Genomic DNA, 21,244 nt, shown 5'->3' on the forward strand with positions numbered 1-21,244 from the left:
ATGACAAGAGGATTTACTGTTTCTATTCCACCACCATCTCAATTTCTTGAGAAATTCCTTCCCTCACGTCTCTCCTCTCCAGATTATCTTCTATATCAGATATTTGATCTGCTTTGTTCTGCAAGTGACAGGGATATCTTCTCAGGGATAATACCCACTTAACTCTTACATTCATGGCCAGCAACACATTGATATAATACGCCTATAATAAGTTTAATCCTCGTCCCTCCCGCGTTGCTAGATATTTTCATCCAGCTAGAATCAGCAGAACCGCATCTGGAACTTGTCCGTGGCTGAATTACAGTATAATGTAGTATACACATTTAGAATTTTGTTCCTTTCCACTAATTCCTATCTATGTACTTTTAGAGACTCGTAATCCTTTAATCTAATGTCCCTCATACTTTTTATGTTGATTTAGGCCTCAGGCCCTGAGATAGTGGGAGTTACTGAAAACCTTTGTATCTGTATCTTTACATTTCTCACATTTTGAGCTTGAACAAATAATACTCAATCAGGGCATTTTCACATTAGGTACGATTGATTCGTATCATGTCTGAGTACGAAAGTAAGAAGTAGTTGTAGTAAAGTTGTTCCGTACCCGAGTACACTTGCGTCATCATCCACATGCGTTTGTTTATGTTGAGATCAGCTGTTCTAGTGGCGGAGCATCATAAAACACACTTCATTCAAACTCGACAGAAACAAAGTAAACCTAGTCTTTCCAACAATCACCAACTCTGGTTTGACAGAGTAAGATGTGAAAATATGCCACCTCTACACGCTGTTTCCCCCCCGCTGTCTCTCTCTCTGCCCACTGAGCGGCCCTCGTTCTACAGAGGCTGACCTTTAAATTAGGTAAATAAAATAACAAACACTCAACCCTAATGCCTACTATTGTTTATAGTGGCCATGCAGTTCAGAGGATGAGATCGGCGCATGCTGCGAGCATGTAGCCTACAGATTTTAGAGGAGACCGGCGGTATTGAGAAAAGCCTGCCCTTTCAAAACTAAATGTTACTCGCCTTAGCTAGCAGTACACGTCCGTGTTTTGGTACAGTTGGCTTTCACACCTGATGCGAACCTTACCCAAGTACACATCCGGTCTGTGCCCAAGACCACCTTTTTAAGTGGACTCAATTACAGATCGACGAACCGTGCCCGAGTACGGTACAGAGCGTTCACACTAATCAAACGAACTGGAGTGTAGTGTGTTGGGGTCAAGTGTACTCGGGCCCGGGTCCCTGATGTGAAAGCCTCCTTAGTCGATCAACAGACAGTTAAGATGCAACTGTTTTTATAATCAGTTAACCATTCATGTCATTTTTCAAGCAAAAATGTCAAACATTCTCTTCTTCCACCTTCTCAATTGTGAGGATTTGCTGCTGTTTTTCGTCAAATAACAAAAAAAAATCAGTATCAGAAATACCAAGGATATGTTGAAGCAGTGTCTCCGTTAAAAAGATTGTTACCAGAAAGCACTGAAAAGTTTATTTTTCATCTGACTCACTCACTTACTCATTCAAAGGATCCTTTCTGAAATTGTATTGGCTGATGTATCATTCTGCAGTGTGTTGGTATCCACCACAACATCCAGTATCAGTTGAACTATAATAAAGTAACTGTTAGTTGCAGCTCTACACAATTTATAATTTTGTATTCACAAAGACCCTTTTCATGAGCAGTATGTTATTAATTTAAGAAAACAATGTTTATTGTATTGTAAATGTAGCTTTTAGTTAGTTAGCTATTACTCCTAACATTGCATAAAACAAGTTTCACTAATATACAGCAATCTTTCAGTGATTTATAACAGTACTGATTTTTTTTTAAATCATCTGGCTCATTTCACTGTGTACCTTATTTCACTGTTCTATTCTCGACACACACACACGCACACACACACACACACACACACACACACACACACAGTCACTTTATCTCAAAATTTTAAGCCACCTAAAGCCAATTAAGTAGTGGAAGAATATCTTTATAAAATATCTCAGTGTGAGAGAGCATTTCAAATCTGCACTCATGTGGTGAAAAGAGGCTTAAGTCCAGACTGGAGCATCATGGTGCATCATGAAGGAAACAAGTCCAGTGGTCTTTAATATGATAGAATTCAGCGTGCCTATAAGAGTGTAGCACTGCTTATCAGTGACAGTGAAAAAGACAGGGTTTATGTTGTGAGAGAGGCTATAGTGACTAGCATAAATATCTTTGTTTGCAGTGACGGGACATACCATGACACTAAACATATATAAATTGAGCAGTTCTATTTTTTAGAGAGCAATAATAACTACAAGTAGTGCTAAATGTCAATAATGACATCAAATAGTAAGTAACAGTACAGTAGTCTATCAGGTAATAGGTTGCAGGTGTATGGGGTGTGTGGTTAGAGATTTGGGATGCTGATGATTAGACAGTCAATACTCTGCTATTAAATAATACAAATCATTGATTAGCAGTAATAAGAATACTTAGCAGTAATAAGAATACTTATTACTGCTAATCAATGATTGCAGATAAAAAGTGGACCCAAGGTCCACTAACCTGTAATCAGTGGCTGTCAGCTGAACCTCTTTGAGAACATATCTTATCACAAATTAGGACTGTAATATTGAAAATCCTTTGGCCAATGGTCTGTATACATGATAAAAAAAAACTCAGTAATAATTCTGTTGGGATTTTGAAAATGTGTGTATCCTCCACCACAAACATTTAGCATTCATGTCAGGTTTTGATTGCTGGGAAGTGTGCTGTCAGCATTTAGTGAATGAGCTTTGTGGTTTGGGGGTGGGAGGGTGATATGCTAATTATGTCCCAACTAGCTAGTGCTAATATTTATTAAATCAGCCATTAGATTGGATATGCTCCAAAAAATGTAATCATCACTGCAGCCAACGACGCGGGCTCAAACTAAGATCTCATTAATCACTCAGTTCCACAGTGTGTTCTTTGTGTGTTTACATGGGAACAAAAGCAGATGCATTGTACATACATTTGTCTGATGGAAAACACACATCTTTACGACATTGAATGCTACCTTGAATTTATCATTTAAAATCAAGCCAGTTGTGTGTAAAGATCTGGCACTAGCTAGTGGTGGAAGCACTAAGATCCTTTACTTAAAGGGGATCTACACTCATTTTCAATATTCCTACATGTTATTCCTATGGTCTAAGAGAGTCCAAAAATATTAGTAAACATGAACAACTCCCAAATCCAAAAACTGGAGTGCTAAAACTCAAACTTGTGATGTCATAAAGTGTGGAACTGCTCCATATTGATTGAACTTTCTCAGGCCATGGAAATAACATATTGGAATTCTTAATTTAGGTGGTGTTCCCCTTTAAGTAACCATAGTATATGAATAGAAGTAAACGTCCTGCATTGAAAAGTAAAAGTACAGAAGTATCCTCAGCAAATGTATTTTAAGTAGGGCTGCACAATGAATCTAAATTTTATCGAAATCACAATATGGCCTCCTCCAATTTTTGCAATATCAGTCAAAGTAATCGCAATTATGTATTTTTTTCAAAATTTTTCAGCCCTAATTTTAAGAATCAACACAAAATGAATCGTTCTGCAAGAAATGTATCTGATTTATTAATAATTTATATGACGAGATGTGAGGTATGAGATGCATGCATTTTATTCTTTATATGCAACCTTAATTTGAAAAGCAACTGGTAACAGCTGTCAAATTAAAGTAGTTGAGTAAAAAAATCTCTCTCTGAAATGCAGTGGAGTAGCAACATAAAGTATCATAAAATGCAAATATTCAAGTAAAGTACAAGTACCAAAAAAATGTACTTCAGTATAGTGCTTGAGTAAATATACTCTTTGTTTTCTTTTTACCACTGGCACTAGCTAAAAATAAGAGAAACTCCAGCATCCAAGATCCACCTAAGAATGTGAAAAGTGAACAAAGCTACAAGTGAACAAAGCTTTTCTGAAAAACAAACTCCGCTGACTGATTTGAGGCAAATATGCAAGGGAGACAGAAATTGGGTAACCATTTTACATTAGAATCAAACAGTCTTTTGATTATCACAGAATAAAATACATCTCAGGGATGCCATTAAGGGACTGTTTGTAACTTCTTACATGTATAAATCACCCGGGTCGGTGTCTCATGTGCGCTCAGCGCGTCTGCACGCTTACGTGTGGCTACGCTGTTCAGACAAGACTCCAACACAAACTACACGGAAGCACTAAAACCGCAAAGTTCTATCTAGTGAAGCCCGTCTGTTAAACAGTGTTGGCCGCAGTCGGAGGACGCGGGGGAGACTGTAGCTTTGGTCTCCAGGACCGGAGTCTCTGCTGTACTCTGCTCCTCTGCCTTCCTGCCTGCCTTCACTCAGCTCGCTCCACCTCACGTGCATGCGCGCACACTCCTCACTGCAGAAGACTTTGTAGCTCTGAGAATATCTAGTGAATGTACAGTGGACGTTTGTGCAGAAATAACTGCTGCAGCTCCTCCAGACCAACAGAGGTTTCCCGTGTCTTGTGAAGTGACGGGGCTCCGCAGAGAGAAACGTTATCGTCTCCAACCGGGTGCCGGTGTCTCCCCTGTTTCCTCCGACCGCAGTCGGGAGGCTGAAGCAGGAAAAGCCAACACTAGGATCAGCATTGATTCATGGAGAGACCTTCGTCTGGTCAGCTAACATTACTGCCAAGCAGCTGAAATATAGAGTGATATTGTGGTTTTAGCTGACGTGCGTCGCCTCACTGTGTTGAGCGATGCTCGTTCATGTCTATTTAGAGCGAGCAAGCGCGAGCCCGACGCTGACTTTCGTTGACTTAACAGCCACAGATGTCACTGTTAACAAGCATTTCTGATTCTTACAAACAGTCCCTTTAAATGGATTAAGTCTTTTATAAAAAGAAGACATGATTTAAGCTGCCATTCATATGCACAGATTTAGGTTCAGTTCAGTTGTATTTTAATGGGGAAAAACGGATTCCTTTTTCTTCTGCAAACTTTCAGAATCATTACCAAGCAGTCTTTTGGAGCACAAACAAAATGTTCCCGACATCGTTACGGGAGGTTAAGTAATTTGTTTACTGCACAGATGGTGCACCCGTAAGTAAATATACTTGTGTTGTGGTCCCTGACAGCTGTTCTGCAGTGGGATGGATGGGATTCAGTCATTCAGAATGCAGAGTTTAAACTGAAGCCACCCCCGTATGAGTTTGACTTGTCAAGATGAAGTGAAGGAGAGGTGAGAACTGACCAGGCACACAATACAAAGGTGCAGCTAAGTAGAAAAAAGCGTTGCTATTTAAAGGAGATAGATTCTAAGCTTATATAAGAGAGATAAGTAAATACAAAATGGTAGAATAAAGGGGAGAAGAGTGGTGTTATGGAGAAAAGGGGATAGAGGTAAATGGGGAATTATGAGGAGGAGGGTGTGATGGTATCAGTGACTCTCAGACATGTTCGTCTCACACCCAGCTCATTAATCCTGTGTATGATGTCTCTGTGGGTGATTTAAGGGCCATTATGAGAGGTGAGTGTGGGTGAGAACAAAAAGCTGATATATGTAGGCACCCATTTCTTAAAATAGGTTGCAAGGGACACGATTACTAAAACCTCATCTGCATAGACACAAATGATACATGTTGAAGTGGATTAAGGTAACTAAGGTTGAACTATGTATCCAAAATGCAATCTTTTTAGTTTGTGAATTAAATGCTCACATCTTCCATTTTAAACCTGACAGATAAACCGATTTGTTTGGCTACCTGGGTGCAGCGAAAACAGTTTGTGAACACACATTGACATATCAACGTCTCGAACGGATTGTTCGGGTATTTCTCAGTGGGGTTGTATGAGGTACTTATCCATAGTCAGTGTATTACCTACAGTAGATGACGGTCGGCACGCCCGTAGTTAGGAGAAACAGACAGGAGTACCAACACAGGAGCAAAGCAATATACTGCTATGTACAGCAGCAGAACTTATTCTAGCCACCTAAAAGAAAGGCCCACCTAAAAAAACAAAACAATATGTATTTGTGTGTACACTATATTTAGAATATTTTCACCACTTAACCTTGCTGTCAGACAGACCTTTCTGACGGGGATATTATATCCATCTATGCTCTCCTTAAAGCCACCAGACTCCATTGACAAAAACAGTAATTTTACCTTGCAGAACACAGGAGTTGCTGGTCTACCGCTGCCTTGATCGGTTAGTTAGTTTGTGTTATTGTGTGACTTTGGCGAATCCGAGCTAACCCTTTAAAACACCAAAGTCACACAAGAACACAAACTAACTAACCGACCGAGGTAGTGGTAGACCAGCAGCTCTCGTTTTCTGCCAGGTAAAATAACTTTTTTTGTCAAAGGAGTCTGTTGGCATTGAAGAGAGCTTAGATAACGGCTTCAGTTCCTCGTTGTAAGAAGCTGTCTCACGGTAAGGTGAAGCAGTGAAAATATTCTAAATATAGTGTACACTTAAACTGATATTGATTTTTTCTTAGGTGGGTCTTTCTTTTAGTGCGCTAAAATATGTTTTGCTGCCGGCCAAGTCCACAGCAGTACATTGCAAGTTGATATGCCGAACTTGTAATAGTTACTTACTTACACATCCAGCAGTTATGGACCAATCATTTGGAGTTGTGTTTCTGGCCAGCTGGTGAATGTAATTTCAATATCCACTATCTTTTAGCTCTGTTTTTTGTCTCTAAAAATATCTCTCCATGTTTACTAAATGCTGCACTATGTTCACCAGCTAGTTGTTAACTGTGTGCCGTTTGGTGCTGAGCAGGTAGTGCACGGTGGGTCTGTAGAGCTTTTAAAGTAGCACTATGAGAGTGGTGTGAGTGAACTAAAACAGCTAAGTTGCAGTATGAGCTGAAACTTGAGCTCTGTAATGCCGGGGAGAGCTGCAGATTTAATCGACAGATCTGTGAAGCTGAGTTTCTCCACAAAGAGTCACAGAATAGCACCACTTTAAATCTGCTGTTTACCAGAGATGTGCTCATACGTTTCTTGGAAATATAAATATTTCTTGGAGATACTTGTAAATCATTTAAACTCACAAAGTGTGTATTTCTACATGTGGGAAACTAATTTGTTGGGTGTGTGTTTTGGTATGACTCATGCTCTGAGAAAAACTCAGGCAATAATTCAGATTTCTGAAATGGAGATAAGTGTGCAGACACTTTTGATTTCTTTTCATTGACACATCTGGCACCTCTGTAAGACTTTTGACAGTGTGTAAAAGCTTTGAAGATTTATTCACCAGGAGGACAGAAATAGCATTTACACCGGGTAATGACAGCTAAATTAGGCCTAGCCCTCCTCGGGTACACTCGGCTAACATTTGGCACCAGGCCTCTGTATGTCTTTTTAATAACCTGCCATTCTTCACCTTTTACCCTCTCGCTTCATCATCATTTTCTTCTCTCCGTCTGCTGGGAATGTTTGTCGACATTCCCCTCACTGTCTGTCTGGCTGTCAGCTTCTGTTGAAGACGTGTCCGTTTTTAGCTGAGCCTGTCCTGTCTAAATACATGTGGGTGGTGTCCTTCTGGCTGCTGAGGGATGATTGATTCTATTAAACATTCAGCAGTGCTCTCTCAGTGCCATTCACACTGCTTACTAATTCATGGAGAAAGAAACTGCCTCATAAAAGTCAGCAGTACTGAATCCCCTCGACGTGAATGTACCTTTTGAGCTTCTCTTTTGTTGCTTGTGTGTTATGTGTTGACCAGAAGAGTTGTCTTTAACGGCCTTGCGCACCCACTCAGGTGTTTTCACTTATTCTCGCTGATGCCACCTCGGCTCAGGTTGCTGTGGTGGGAATTATTTGAGGTCACAGCACTCCATGAACTAATAACAATGATAAAGGGGTAATTGGTTCTGCCCTACAGTAACAGGTGCACGATAGGGAGGGAGATGTCAGTCAAGCACAGTGTGTACACACTCACACATTCATGACTCCTCTTCATTTTCTATGAGAAGCGGCAAATCCCTCGGGCAAGAAGCACAAAGGGATGGCTGGCGGCGAGAGGCAGGCAGGTAGAGCGGAGATCAAATAAATGAACTGTGAGGTGGAAAGTAGTGGGATGGTAACCAATCACACCTGACACTCATCATATAGTTATTGTAGATATATGTAATTTGATTTAATGAGTGTTTTAAAGTGAGAGTGAAGATACTGGCATCATATGAAACTAAAAAACCTAAGGAACTCATCGGTACCAACCATGTCATACTAGCTTGTCAGAAAGGAGGTTAATTAACGCTCCAAACTTGCACTAAATTTTGGCGAGGAAAAACTGTCATAGCCATTTTCAAAGGGGTCCCTTGACCTCTGACCTCCAGATATGTGAATGGGTTCTCTGGGTACCAACGAGTCTCCCCTTTACAAACATGCTCACTTTATGATAATCTGTTGTCTGTTGGGCTGCAGTTTGCCATGTTATGATTGGAGCATATTGTTTATGCTAAATGCAGTACCTGTGAGGGTTTCTGGATCAATATCTGTCATTGTTTTGTGTTGTCATTGATTACCAATAATAAATATATACATACATTTGCATAAAGCAGCATATTTACCCACTCCCATATTGATAAGAGTATTAAATACTTGACAGAAAACCCTTTCAGGTACATTTACATACAATGTGCGATTAATCGCGATTAACTATTTGAATTGATTGACAGCCCTAGTATCTACCAACGGTTTCATACTATTCTCATCGACAGGTGGCGGTAAAGCGCCAAGAAATATAGCAATATGCCAGAAAAATGCAGGAAGTATGATGATGGCAAGCTGGCAAACATAGATTTAAACAATGAGTTTTCAAGTTTTATTGAATTTGCAAATATTCAGTGAGGAAGGAAATGTACTCATGTTTTTTTTAGGCCTTGACAATATACACAAAGAAACACTGAATCTAAGCAGGGTACCTTTATTTCTATTGGGTCTAATTCTGATATCAGAAAAAGTCACTTCAGAGTGTTCATCTTTTTAGAGCTGATTGTGAATGAGGAAAAAGTCATTTTGGGCCAGTGGGGATCACATGACTTAAAGAAAATATCCCCACAGTGCAGTGCTTTTCCTCGGGGCTCGGTGTGCATCTGCAAAGCCTTTCTTTGAATATTCTGAAACCAAGTTGTACTTCCTTATTTGCATTGAACTCTCATCCCTTGACTATCTTTGTGCCACAGGAGAGTGATTTAAGTAACTGACATAAGTATTTTATTTCGCCTCATCAGCATTCAAAGCATCATATATGATGTCAATAATTAACCTCTTAAAGCACAATTTGTCCCCCATCAGCAGTTGCAATGGAATTGGCAATATTGGCCTTTTTCCAAGTGCATGCTTTCATTAACTAATGTTTTGCACAGAATAAGAACCACTGCAGAGATCAACTAGCTTTTCAAGAGGCATCTCGTGGGTATGCAGTGTTTTATGAGTCACACTGCTGCTCCCATTAAAAGTGTCTTTCCTTTCTGGGCTTTGTCTCACTTAAAGGTCCGGTGTGTAGGATTTAAGGGGATCTGCTGGCAGAAATGGGATATAATATTAATATTAGTATGTTTTATTAGTATGTTTTCATTAGTGTATAATCACCTAAAACTAAGAATCGTTGTTTTCGTTACCTTAGAATACAATGTTTATATCTACATAGTGAGGTGGTCCCCTTCACTGAGTCCGCCATGTTGCACCGCCATGTTTCTACAGTAGCCAAGAGCAGACAAACCAAACACTGAGAGAGGACCATTTGTGTTTACGCGATTACAGGAGAAGTTTCTGTTGGTTGCAATCTGCAGCTTCACCACTAGATGCCTCTGAATGCTTCACACTGGACCGTTAACTTCACAAGAATTCAAAACTGATCTCTAAATTCTAAATGCAAAACCCGTACCATGTAGATCCATCACACTACTGATGCATTTCATGTTGTGGATGTAAGCACAGACGGTAAAAAGGCTGTACGGAGGCTGAGAGATGAGGGAGTTAAAAGAGTTATCTACAGTGCCAGGCTGTAAGTGCAGGCTTGAATGAAAATCTTGGTGCATTTATCTACCTCAGGTGATCTGTAACTCAGCTGACAAAAGCTCTCTGGGTTGGCTTTATGTTCCTGTGCTCCAGCCCTGCAGGACACTCTGTGCTGCTGCTGGACAGCACAAAACGCAGTAAAAAACTCCATGTTCAGTCAACTCGCTAATTAATACATTTATAAAATGTCTGTCATTGAAATACAATGCTTTATTTATAGTGATGTTAGTGGTTTTTTTCCTGTCTTATCATTTCATGGCTATAGTTTCCATCCGCGGGCCGGTGGGCTTGACCACGGGGAGGAGATACCCATGGAGGCGGAGACACAAGAGAGGAGCCCAGATGAAGGAGCTCTGCCCTCGCTGTGTCTGAAGCAGGTCTACCCCAAGTACACCAAACAGTTCAACTACCTGCGGCTGGTGGAGCGGATCGCAGCTCTGTTCATACGCTTCCTCGGGGTCAAGGGCAACATGCGTCTGGGCCCCACTGCCTTCCGAACCTTCATCAGGTACAAATCGTATTCATTTATTTGATGGGATCCCCAGTTGCTTCTGCCATAGCAGTTGCTAATCTTTCTGGGGTCCGCACAGACACAAATTGTCCAGATAAAACAGATTCATGAAAACAAGAGAAGCCCTGTATTTACACACGTGGACAAAATTGTTGGTACCATTCCGTTAAAGAAAGAAAAACCCACAATGATCACTGAAATAACTTCAAACTGACAAAAGTAATAATAAATAAAAATGTACTGAAAATGAACTAATGAAAATCAGACATTGTTTTTGAATTGTGGTTCAACAGAATCATTTTAAAAAACAAACTAATGAAACTGACCTGGACAAAAATGATGGTACCCTTAACTTAATATTTAGTTGTACAACCTTTTGAGGCAATCACTGCAATCAAGCGATTTCTGTAACTCTCAATGAGACTTCTGCACCTGTCGACAGGTATGTTGGCCCACTCCTCGTGAGCAAACTGCTCCAGCTGTCTCAGGTTTGAAGGGTGCCTTCTCCAGACTGCATGTTTCAGCTCCTTCCACAGATGTTCAATAGGATTTAGATCAGGGCTCATAGAAGGCCACTTCAGAATAGTCCAATGTTTTGTTCTTAGTCATTCTTGGGTGTTTTTAGATGTGTTTTGGGTCATTATCCTGTTTGAGGACCCATGACCTGCAACTGAGACCAAGCTTTCTGACACTGGGCAGCACATTTCACTCCAGAATGCCTTGATAGTCTTGAGATTTCATTGTACCCTGCATGGATTCAAGACACCCTGTGCCAGATGCAGCAAAGCAGCCCCAGAACATAACCGAGCCTCCTCCATGTTTCACATTAGGTACAGTGTTCTTTTCTTTGGATGCTTCATCTCTTCGTCTGTGAACATAGAGCTGATGTGACTTGCCAAAAAGCTCCAGTTTTGTCTCATCTGTCCAAAGGACATTCTCCCAGAAGCTTTGTGGCTTGTCAATATGCATTTTGGCAAATTCCAGTCTCACTTTTTTATGATTTGGTGTCCTCCTCGGTTGTCTTCCATTAAGTCCACTTTGGCTCAAACAGTGACGGATGGTGCGATCTGACACTGATGTACCTTGACCTTGGAGTTCACCTCTAATCTCTTTGGAAGTTGTTCTGGGCTCTTTGGTTACCATTCGTATTATCCGTCTCTTCAATATGTCATCAATTTTCCTCTTGTGGCCACGTCCATGGAGGTTGGCTACAGTCCCATGGACCTTAAACTTCTGAATAATATGTGCAGCTGTAGTCACAGGAACATCAAGCTGCTTGGAGATGGTCTTATAGCCTTTACCTTTAACATGAAGGTCTATAATTGTCCTTCTCATCTCCTGAGACAACTCTCTCCTTAGCTTTCTGTGGTCCATGTTCAGTGTGGTACACACCATGATACCAAACAGCACAGTGACTACTTTTCACCCTTTAAATAGGCAGACTGACTGATTACAAGTTTGAAGACACCTGTGATGCTAATTACAGGACACACCTTAGTTTAACATGTCCCTATGGTCACATTATTTTACATCTTTTCTAGGGGTACCATCATTTTTGTCCAGGCCAGTTTCATTAGTTTGTTTTTTAAAATGATTTTGTTGAACCATAATTCAAAAGCAATATCTGATTTTCATTAGTTCATTTTCAGTAAATTTTTATTTATTATTACTTTTGTCAGTTTGAAGTTATTTCAGTGACCATTGTGGGTTTTTCTCTCTTTAACGGAAGGGTACCAACAATTTTGTCCACGTGTGTAAGTCTTGGGTCTAGAGAGAACTAAGGCTGTGTTCACACTGCAAGATTCAGATTTATTGCTCAGATCAGATTTTTTTTGTTTGGCCGTTCACATTATTTTTAAATGTGGCCGATATCAGATTCCAGTGTGAGCTGGTCGCGGTTATGAACTGACCCGCATGCGCAAAAGACAATAATAAAGACGTCATATGTAGCTCGCTGTCGTACGGAAGTAAACAGAGGCCACTAAAGTCAGTGTTAACGGTTTTATTTATACGTTAATGTGCAGCGAAAGCCAAAGAATTATGAGTAGATGATAACGAGGACGAGGAGAAAGAGAGCCTTTTTGTGGAGCAATGCTTGTTATATCTGTATGGAGGTTTTTTTTAGATGCAGAATCAGAGCCAGGAGGAGTGGGATCGTGATGTGAATGGCTTCACAGCGCACAATTGTGACAAATGTCGATCTAGAGGGACATAAAAGTCTCATGAATTCCGATATAACTGTTCAGACTGCGGTCGCATTGCAAAAAATCCAACCTGCCTCTGATTTAGAACCACATGTGAAAGTGGCCCAAATGAGAGTTGGAAAGATCAGAATCCATGTGATTTGTGCTGTTCACACTATTATGGAAAAAACAGATCTGAGTCAAATATGCGCAAAAAAATCTGATTTGTCTGCAAACTGAATGTAGCCTAGTTGATCAAACTTATCTTATACATACCCCATTTGGTATGTTACAGTCAGTGCACATCAATAATGCTAGTACGGTATGAACACGAAGAACAAGTCTAGCAGCCTTATTTTGGGTTAATTGAAGTTGATCAAGACTTCACATATTGTGGATATGCAGTGACCAGATAAAGATGTTGTAATCAAGTGTAGCTCCTTGAAGCCCTGAATAGAAAGGTAGAGCTGGGAAATATGAGCTAGTCTCCTTCTGTTTCCAAATATCATTGATTTAGCTTAGAGCTGTCCATCGATTCAAATAGTTAATCGTGATTAATCGCAAATGAACTCACACATTTCTTTTGTGTTCAAAATGTACCTTAAAGGGAGATTTGTCAAGTATTTAATACTCTTATCATCATGGGAGTGGGCAAATATGCTGCTTTATGCAAATTTATATGTATATATTTATTACTGGAAATAAATTAACAACACAAATCAATGACAGATATTGATCCAGAAACCCTCACAGGTACTGCATTTAACATAAAACAATATGCTCCAATCATAACATGGTAAACTGCAGCCCAACAGGCAACAACAGCTGTCAGTGTGTCAGTGTGCTGACTTGACTATGACTTGCCCCAAACTGCATGTGATTATCATAGAGTGGGCATGTCTGTAAAGGGGAGACTCGTGGGTACCCATAGAACCCATTTACATTCACATATCTGGAGGTCAGAGGTCAAGGGACCCCTTTGAAAATGGACATGACATTTTTTCCTGGAAGAATTTTGAATTAGTTTGGAGCGTTATTAAACCTCTTTCCTAACAAGCTAATATGACAGTATGGTTGGTACCGATGGATTCATCAGGTTTTTTGTAGTTTCATGATATCAGTATCTTCACTCTAGCTTGAAAACTAAGCTGCTACAACCTAAATCACAAGTGTACGTTATTGCGTTAAAGAAATAAGAGGCGTTAAAACCAATTTGACAGCCCTGATTTAGGCGATACAGGCGAATAATCGACATTTCAGCTGCCTAGTTTGACTGTTTTTGTTTCGGGTGCGGTAGAAACTTACAAATGCCATCAGGAGTACGAGGGGGAGGCAGAGGAACATGATTCTTTTTCACAGATTACCTGTCTCATGCACTACTGTCAAGATATAGTGACGGTATAAAAATCACCTTTTTTTTTATCATTTTTGCTCAAAGTTAGTGACTGCAGCTTTAAACATGTAAGATTTACTGATTGCTTTTAGGACCTGTAAGCTGAGCAACAGTAACTTCTCCATGGCATCAGTGGACATCCTCTACATAGACATCACACGTCGGTGGTCAGGAACGATGCCCGATGCTAGAGAAGCAGGTAACACACACACACACACACACACACACACACACACACACACACACACACACACACAGCTCACACAAAGAAACAGCATGTAGAGGACAGAGAGCTGGGTATCCTTGAGACTCGGAGCAAATAATGTGCTTGGAGATAATTGCTTGTCATTCTTTGTCAGATTCCCTCTGACACTGACTGCGCTACCGTAATTGAAATGAGCCGAGATCACAATGTGACAGCGAAGAGACTCTCCGACATGAATTATTCACACATTGCACCTTGCGAGGAATGTTTGCGAGGCGAAGCGGATGGATGGAGATCACATGGACCAGGATGGAAGGGTCTGTACAGAGGAGATTGTGGGCTGAATTTAGAATGAGCTCATACGTATTCAGGGAGACTGAAGTGTCAAGGTCTGTTATTTCTGTGTATGTGCTTTGGAGGATTTGTGAGGAACCAAGAGGAGGCAGAACACTTGTTTACAAATCATGATGTTTTTGGGGGGGATATGCAGCAAAGTTTTAAAAGGACACATGAAGGAATAATGAAAATGCTCTCTTGCAACGGACTTGTCTTGAGATCTGTAACAAATTTGATAATTTCACATCAAATGAGCTCCCAACCCTCCCCATGTTAGTACGCTATGATTTGACATCTTTGTTCTTTCTTTTTTTTCTCTCAATGGATTCCTTTTTCTGCACATTTGTCTTCCTCTTCTAGGTTGAGGAGAACAGATGCTGCAGTAGGAAATATTAAAGCCTTTGGGTGGAAAATCAGCTCCTGCTATCGTTTTCTAAGCAGTTCATTGTTTTCTTATTCGTTCTTTGACCTTCAGTCGCTCCGACCTTGCCCCCACCTTATTTTTTTTTAGTTTTGACTTTAATATCATTTTAGTTTAGTTTCAGTTTTTCAGAATGGTTACATTTTTAGTTTTTATATATTTATTTTTATTTTTACAATTGTAGTTTGTTTTTGTTCGGGCCATGTATAATGTCTCAGAATACTGCAGCTACATATACATACAAAATACATGGTTGGAGATCTGTATAGGAATGGCCATAAAGTTTAATGTTTAATCTTCCCGCTACTTTAGTGTCCGATGTGAAGCGATTGCGGCATGGCGACATCTCCTGGAAGGTCGAGCACGTTCAGTTTCTGTACTTCGATTTTATGAGAGTTGATGGAAATTCATGCTGTCTCCTTTTTCGGCAGTAATATATTATAGCTTAAAAAAAAAAAATAAAAAAAAAAACTGAGATGAATTTACGTTAGTTTTTTTCCGTTTTTTAACCAAAAAACATTGTTTTAGTTTAGTTTTAGTTTAGTTCCCCAATATCCTCAGTTTCTCCTCTAGATGCATTCAACCCTTCAGCATCCTGGTGCCCCCAGCATTCTATACTGCCTGTGGTAATGTTAGATAATAATAATGTCACCATAATGTAAAACCACACCACCGTGCCGCGGTTAGCCCTGTCGCCTCCCAGCAAGAGGGGTTCTGGGTTCAAACCCGCCGTTTCTCTGTGTCCTCCAGCTTCCTCCCACAGCCCAAAGACATGCAGACACAATCTCAAAAAGGAGGTGTTCCTTTTACTGAGCATAGTTCCACTCTCTGTTTTGCAGGTATGGGACTACAAGCGTTTGTGGAAGCCTTTTTTTACCTGGCAGGTCGCAAGTTCAAATCCCTGGCGCTGAGGGAGCAGGTAGTGTCACTGCTGGAGCTGTGCGAGGCTCAGCTCGAGTCCCAGTCGGGCGTGGAAGAGAGGCGCTCCGTGAGCTGCAGCAGGGCGATGCCACGAGCCATCAAGACCCAGACGTTGGGTCTCACCAACCCTCAGCTCTGCTCTCCGGCTCCCCTGCGAAGGGCGTCCAGCCAGGACTACCGGCTGCATCAAAGACTCAAGCCTCGCACACTCAGGGCCAACGTGGACAACTGACGAGAGACGGCTCCCAACTAGACATCCAACTCCCAAACACTGCCTTTAGCCTTCTCCGCAGGAGCAGGGAATTAGATGTTCTTCTCTGCTCTGCAGCTCCCGCAAGAGGGGGATGATGGGAGCTGAGAGAGAGGGGCATGATGGGAGCTGAGAGAAGGACTTGCTTAACCCCTGCTGTCTGACTTGCAGGAGAACTGTTCTCTGCCTGATTGCTTTTTCCTCAGAGGGGGAAGATGTCCACAGGGGGGGGGGTTGGAGACGACATAGAACACGATATATAAGGAGGTTGGTGCATTTCTTCCTCCCCTCCTGGTGTGATCATATACGTCCAGTCAGGAGGAAGATATGGCTGCTTTTAATATACTCACTGATTCTACAGGGCAGCTATGTGCTTCCCTTCACCTTCCTCTGGCAACGCCTACACTGAATCAAACTTTCTTTTCAGGGATTCACTTTCAATGCAGTCACACACATCACACATGAATAAATGGGTGTACGGGAGTGTCCTTAGTGTGTGTATTATATTCTTGAATTTGCACAACTCTTTAAACTATTACATTTGCACATGGATGTGAGGGTGACTGAGCATTTGTGTGGGCATATTGTGTATGTTTGAGTGCGTGTGTACTGATCTGTACTGTATTTATTTGTGTTTAGCTTGATGGTGAAAGCCTATTTACAGCCAGGGGCACAGCTGTGCATCCTAGCTCCGTGAGCCCATTAGTGATGTGTTAAGTGAATAAGTATTCAAAGGGAAAGGCCGTGCCGCCACTTCTACACTTTCAGTTCAGCAGCTATCCCAGTCAGGCAGCCCTCAGCCCTCCAGCCAACACGTTGTTAGGATGATAACTTTGTAGCCACACAACTGCCATCGGCAAGTCATTATTTCAGAAGTAATTGCATGGCACAAAAATTTCACAATTTAGTCTGATGTTTGTTAAATGTGATTCAGATGAAGTTTGTAACAAAACCTCATCCAATGTGTGATGTGGAGACACACTAAATGACTGCCAACCAGAAAGGTCGTAGATCGTAAACATTTAAATTATTTACACTAAAGTTACTCGCTGAATGTTAATATTTATGTTTTCTTCGTTTACACCAAGATTATTAAATTAATTTCTCACATGCAGACCAATAATGAAGTGTGATGTGTTACACAGAAGAACAATCAAACCAATCAAATCACTTAACTGCAACGTGGGCAGCAGTTTAACACAGACAGTGAACTAAACAAAGACTTCTGCTGTATGTACTGTAGGACTAACATATTTACTGCAGTATGTATCTGTTAACATGAAGTAGATTTATGAGGTTATTAACAGTGATCAATCATATGAATGAAATGTATTGATGGCTCTGCAAAAAATAAAAGTCCTAAAATACTTTTAGCTTTCTTTCTTCTTTTTTAAACAAATGATATCTTTTTTATTGTTCTTATTAACCACATATATGTGCTGGATGTGCATGTTGCTGCAAATACTGTCCAACCTGTATGTACACCATTACTGTCCCTCGGACTGATTTCCCCCATGGGCTCATTAAAAGACACCATTTGTCACATCATTAGGGGATGATATGTCATAATGGCAGCCCTGTTGACTGTTTGTTCTATTTACATCTCTGTCTTGAACAAGGCAGATAGATGAGCCTCTTTTTTTTTTGCATGTTCTAAGACCTTAGATATGTCTCACAGCACAACCATCTGCCAATGTTTCCTCAACCTTCTGTTGCGGAGGCTGGCGACGCCGGTTGATGCTGAAGCTCTCGTGTATTTGGTTTTCATAGATTTGGTTGTTGTTGCCCGGTGGTTCAGCAGCTGAGGCGTCCGTCACCAGTCACAAATACAGATTTTGCCGTTTAGCTTCTGAAATGCTGTACTGGTTTGCACATGTCAAACACCTCGTCTTGTCCTTGACTTTGGTCTGTCTTTGGTCTGCGCTTCAATCATTTTTACAGTTTTGAACTAAACTATATTCCTATGCTAAGAAGAGCGACGAATAACTGAGAAATATGGCAATGTACACTAGAAAGACAATCAATAGTATAACATTTCCATCTGATACCAAGTAAGAATGTAAATAAAGTAATAGTCTGTGTTAATGAATGTCATTCTCCAATCACATCACCATGCGACTCATATGAAATGTTCCATAAATATCAACCATGAAGTGAATCCATGAGCCCGCAGTGGACACCAATAAGGTCCATTTATATGAAGTGTCTGCAAAAAAATATTCGTAGGCTTTTTTGACAATGCATTTATGAATTATTTTGCTGTAACATATTGCACATCTACATTTAATGCAATGCCTCTGAACAAAAGTATTACAGCTTTATTAATAAAGCACAGACCTCTTGGACTTTTATTGCACACATATGAGACCAAAGACTGGGGTCGAATCAGTCTGATTGGGTCCATCCACTGGGCACTCAGGTCCCCCCAATTAGAAGGTTTCCTTTTTTGCTGGATCATCCAGTGAATAGCTGTCAGCGCTGTTTCAATTAAAGCTGCAGTAGGCAGAATGTTTTTGGCATAACTGGGCAAAAATTCCATAATAACCTTTCAGCATATTGTAATTCAAGTGTTCCAGGAGAAAACTAGACTTCTGCTCCTCCTCAGGGCTCTGTTTTGTTTTCAGGCTTTAGAACATGTGACGGGAGACTTTGGCCAATCACAGGTCATTTCATGTTATATGGTGCCTTCAAATGAAACTGGTGAGCTCGTGTTTGCACCATGGGAAGACGTGTACATGATATAGGCCTAGTTGGCGTTCAAGTGGTTAACTCATGAGAACACAGCTGCTACAATTTAGCAAGCTAAAGAGTGGCTAACATAATGCAGGAAATGCAAAGGCATGACAGAGGAGAAAGATTATCCAGTTGGGAATATCAACATTTTCCTCAGACCTATTATAAAATTACGAAGGAAAACAATATATGACTAAAAGTACAATATATTAACTTATTATGCACCGAAAAATGAACTTCCATGGTCGCCGCCATTTCTGACAACGTCAACAAACACGTCACGTCGTAAACTCAGAGCTTTCAGAAACTTTCCAGTTTGGGGGGGGGGGTTTGGGAGACTAAAAGCTGCTGTCAAGTCGGACAGTTTCCAGCCGTCTCGAGCAGCCTTCACGGAATTTACAGGAAGTCATAGAAAAAGTGACTTCCTGTTAGAGCTAATCTGTAGGCCACAAATGTGCGTGTGTCTGGTGTTGGATTCTATCCTTTATTATTAAGTGTTATATATAGATAACCTTCAATATTATAATAATTATTATTATCAACCACACAAGATGTGTTTGTTAACAGATGAAACCTTCATTGCACAACATGAGACTAATACAATCTAGAGTTAAATATTACAACTACACAGAAAGTTGTGACTTTCTACAACCCGTGGTGTTTGCTGTCAAAACTAAGAGCCAATCAGCTCTTTGATCAGGCGAGTCAGGCGTTAATGCTAATGCTCTCTGGGATGATCTGCATTATTGGTTGTCCACTAAATTTGTAAATTTTTCTAATCTAACAAAGGAAAATGTTATATTTGGTACAATTGTGAAAGTTCCCGTACATGACCTGGCAATCAATTCCATAATCATTCTTGGAAAGTTTTTTATACATAAAAATAGATTCCTGGAATCAAGACCAAATTTCTATGTTTTTCATAAGGAGCTATGTCTTTATATTTCATCTCTGAAAAATATGAAGAAAAAGAATGCTATGAAGCTTTCAATATTAGTTTAGGACCTCAACCTACAGAGAACCCCTAACACTATTAACAATATTAACACTATTCCCACATTCCCTCACTTTTTTTTCTCTCTCTCTTCATCTACACTGTACGCCAATTCCCAGGCTTGTCTGTTCCCTTGTAGTTGTTGACTGTTCTGTACGATTCATATTGTAATGTAAATTTCTCCAAAGTGCCAGGTGGGTGGACCCCGGCCTGCAATTCTTGTTTTTGTCCAGGCTCCGTGATAGGTCGGATTCTTTGAGTGACAGTCCATCTCACCAATTGCGAGCGGCCCCTCCTCCTTCAATCAGTCCAGCTGCTGTCCCTGTAGACACGTGGTGATGAACTTTACTTTATCCATTTTAAATAAGTACTCCTCTATGTTTATTATATTAACAGTTACATTAAAGTTACCAGGAGCGCACAGACGCACGGTCTGAAAGTCACCAGACTCGTTGAACAGAACTACCTGTGTAGGCCTAGTGAGGAGCACGAGCCCCTGAGGAGCACGAGCCTGAGGAGCACAAGCCTGAGGAGCACGAGCCCATGAGGAGCACGAGCCTGAGGAGCACAAGCCTGAGGAGCACGAGCCCATGAGGAGCACGAGCCTGAGGAGCACAAGCCTGAGGAGCACGAGCCCATGAGGAGCATGAGCCTGAGGAGCACGAGCCCCTGAGGAGCACGAGCCTGAGGAGCACGAGCCCATGAGGAGCACGAGCCTGAGGAGCACAAGCCTGAGGAGCACGAGCCCATGAGGAGCATGAGCCTGAGGAGCACGAGCCCCTGAGGAGCACGAGCCTGAGGAGCACGAGCCCATGAGGAGCACGAGCCTGAGGAGCATGAGCCTGAGGAGCACGAGCCCATGAGGAGCACAAGCCTGAGGAGCACGAGCCCATGAGGAGCACGAGGACGAACATCTACTCTAAGTTCAAACATCATTCTCAACCAAGACCTACTGTACTACTCCTGCGCCACTTTCTCCTCAACAAATGTCAAGTTAAGGACACGTTATATGGTCCCTCGTCACCCGTAACAAGCTGTAGGCCTGCTGGTAAAAGACTTAGGCCCTGTTCAGACCTGGTATTAACTGTCAGTCGGATAAATAAATCCTGGCATCAGACTGAACTCTTGGCCCTGCTCTCCTCTGAAAGAGACTCATTTCAGTGTTCAACACCAAGAAGCCCCGCCGTCTCCTGCTGTCATCAGCAAACGGAGGGAAGCTCATTTACAATTTTGGACTAGTGGCCTATTTCAATATTCTTGTTTATTGGGTA

At 41.2% G+C, this 21,244-nt stretch overlaps 1 protein-coding gene across 2 annotated transcripts in view; it reads left to right on the plus strand.

The window, feature by feature from the left end:
- The window catches only part of ttll11 (tubulin tyrosine ligase-like family, member 11), a 35,520-nt gene extending 17,906 nt beyond the window's left edge, over positions 1-17,614 (plus strand). Inside the window, exons 8-10 of one of the 2 annotated variants that reach the window (XM_037752426.1) lie at positions 10,256-10,534; positions 14,206-14,312; positions 15,915-17,614. In XM_037752426.1, coding sequence (XP_037608354.1) covers positions 10,256-10,534; positions 14,206-14,312; positions 15,915-16,228 — 700 coding nt within the window. In that variant the 3' untranslated portion in view covers positions 16,229-17,614. The remainder of the gene's footprint in view (positions 1-10,255; positions 10,535-14,205; positions 14,313-15,914) is intronic. The other variant, XM_037752427.1, reaches the window with a different exon arrangement.
- The last annotated feature ends 3,630 nt before the right edge of the window (positions 17,615-21,244 follow it).

This window comes from Sebastes umbrosus, chromosome 19, assembly GCF_015220745.1.
Source record: "Sebastes umbrosus isolate fSebUmb1 chromosome 19, fSebUmb1.pri, whole genome shotgun sequence".
Lineage (NCBI taxonomy): Eukaryota > Metazoa > Chordata > Actinopteri > Perciformes > Sebastidae > Sebastes > Sebastes umbrosus.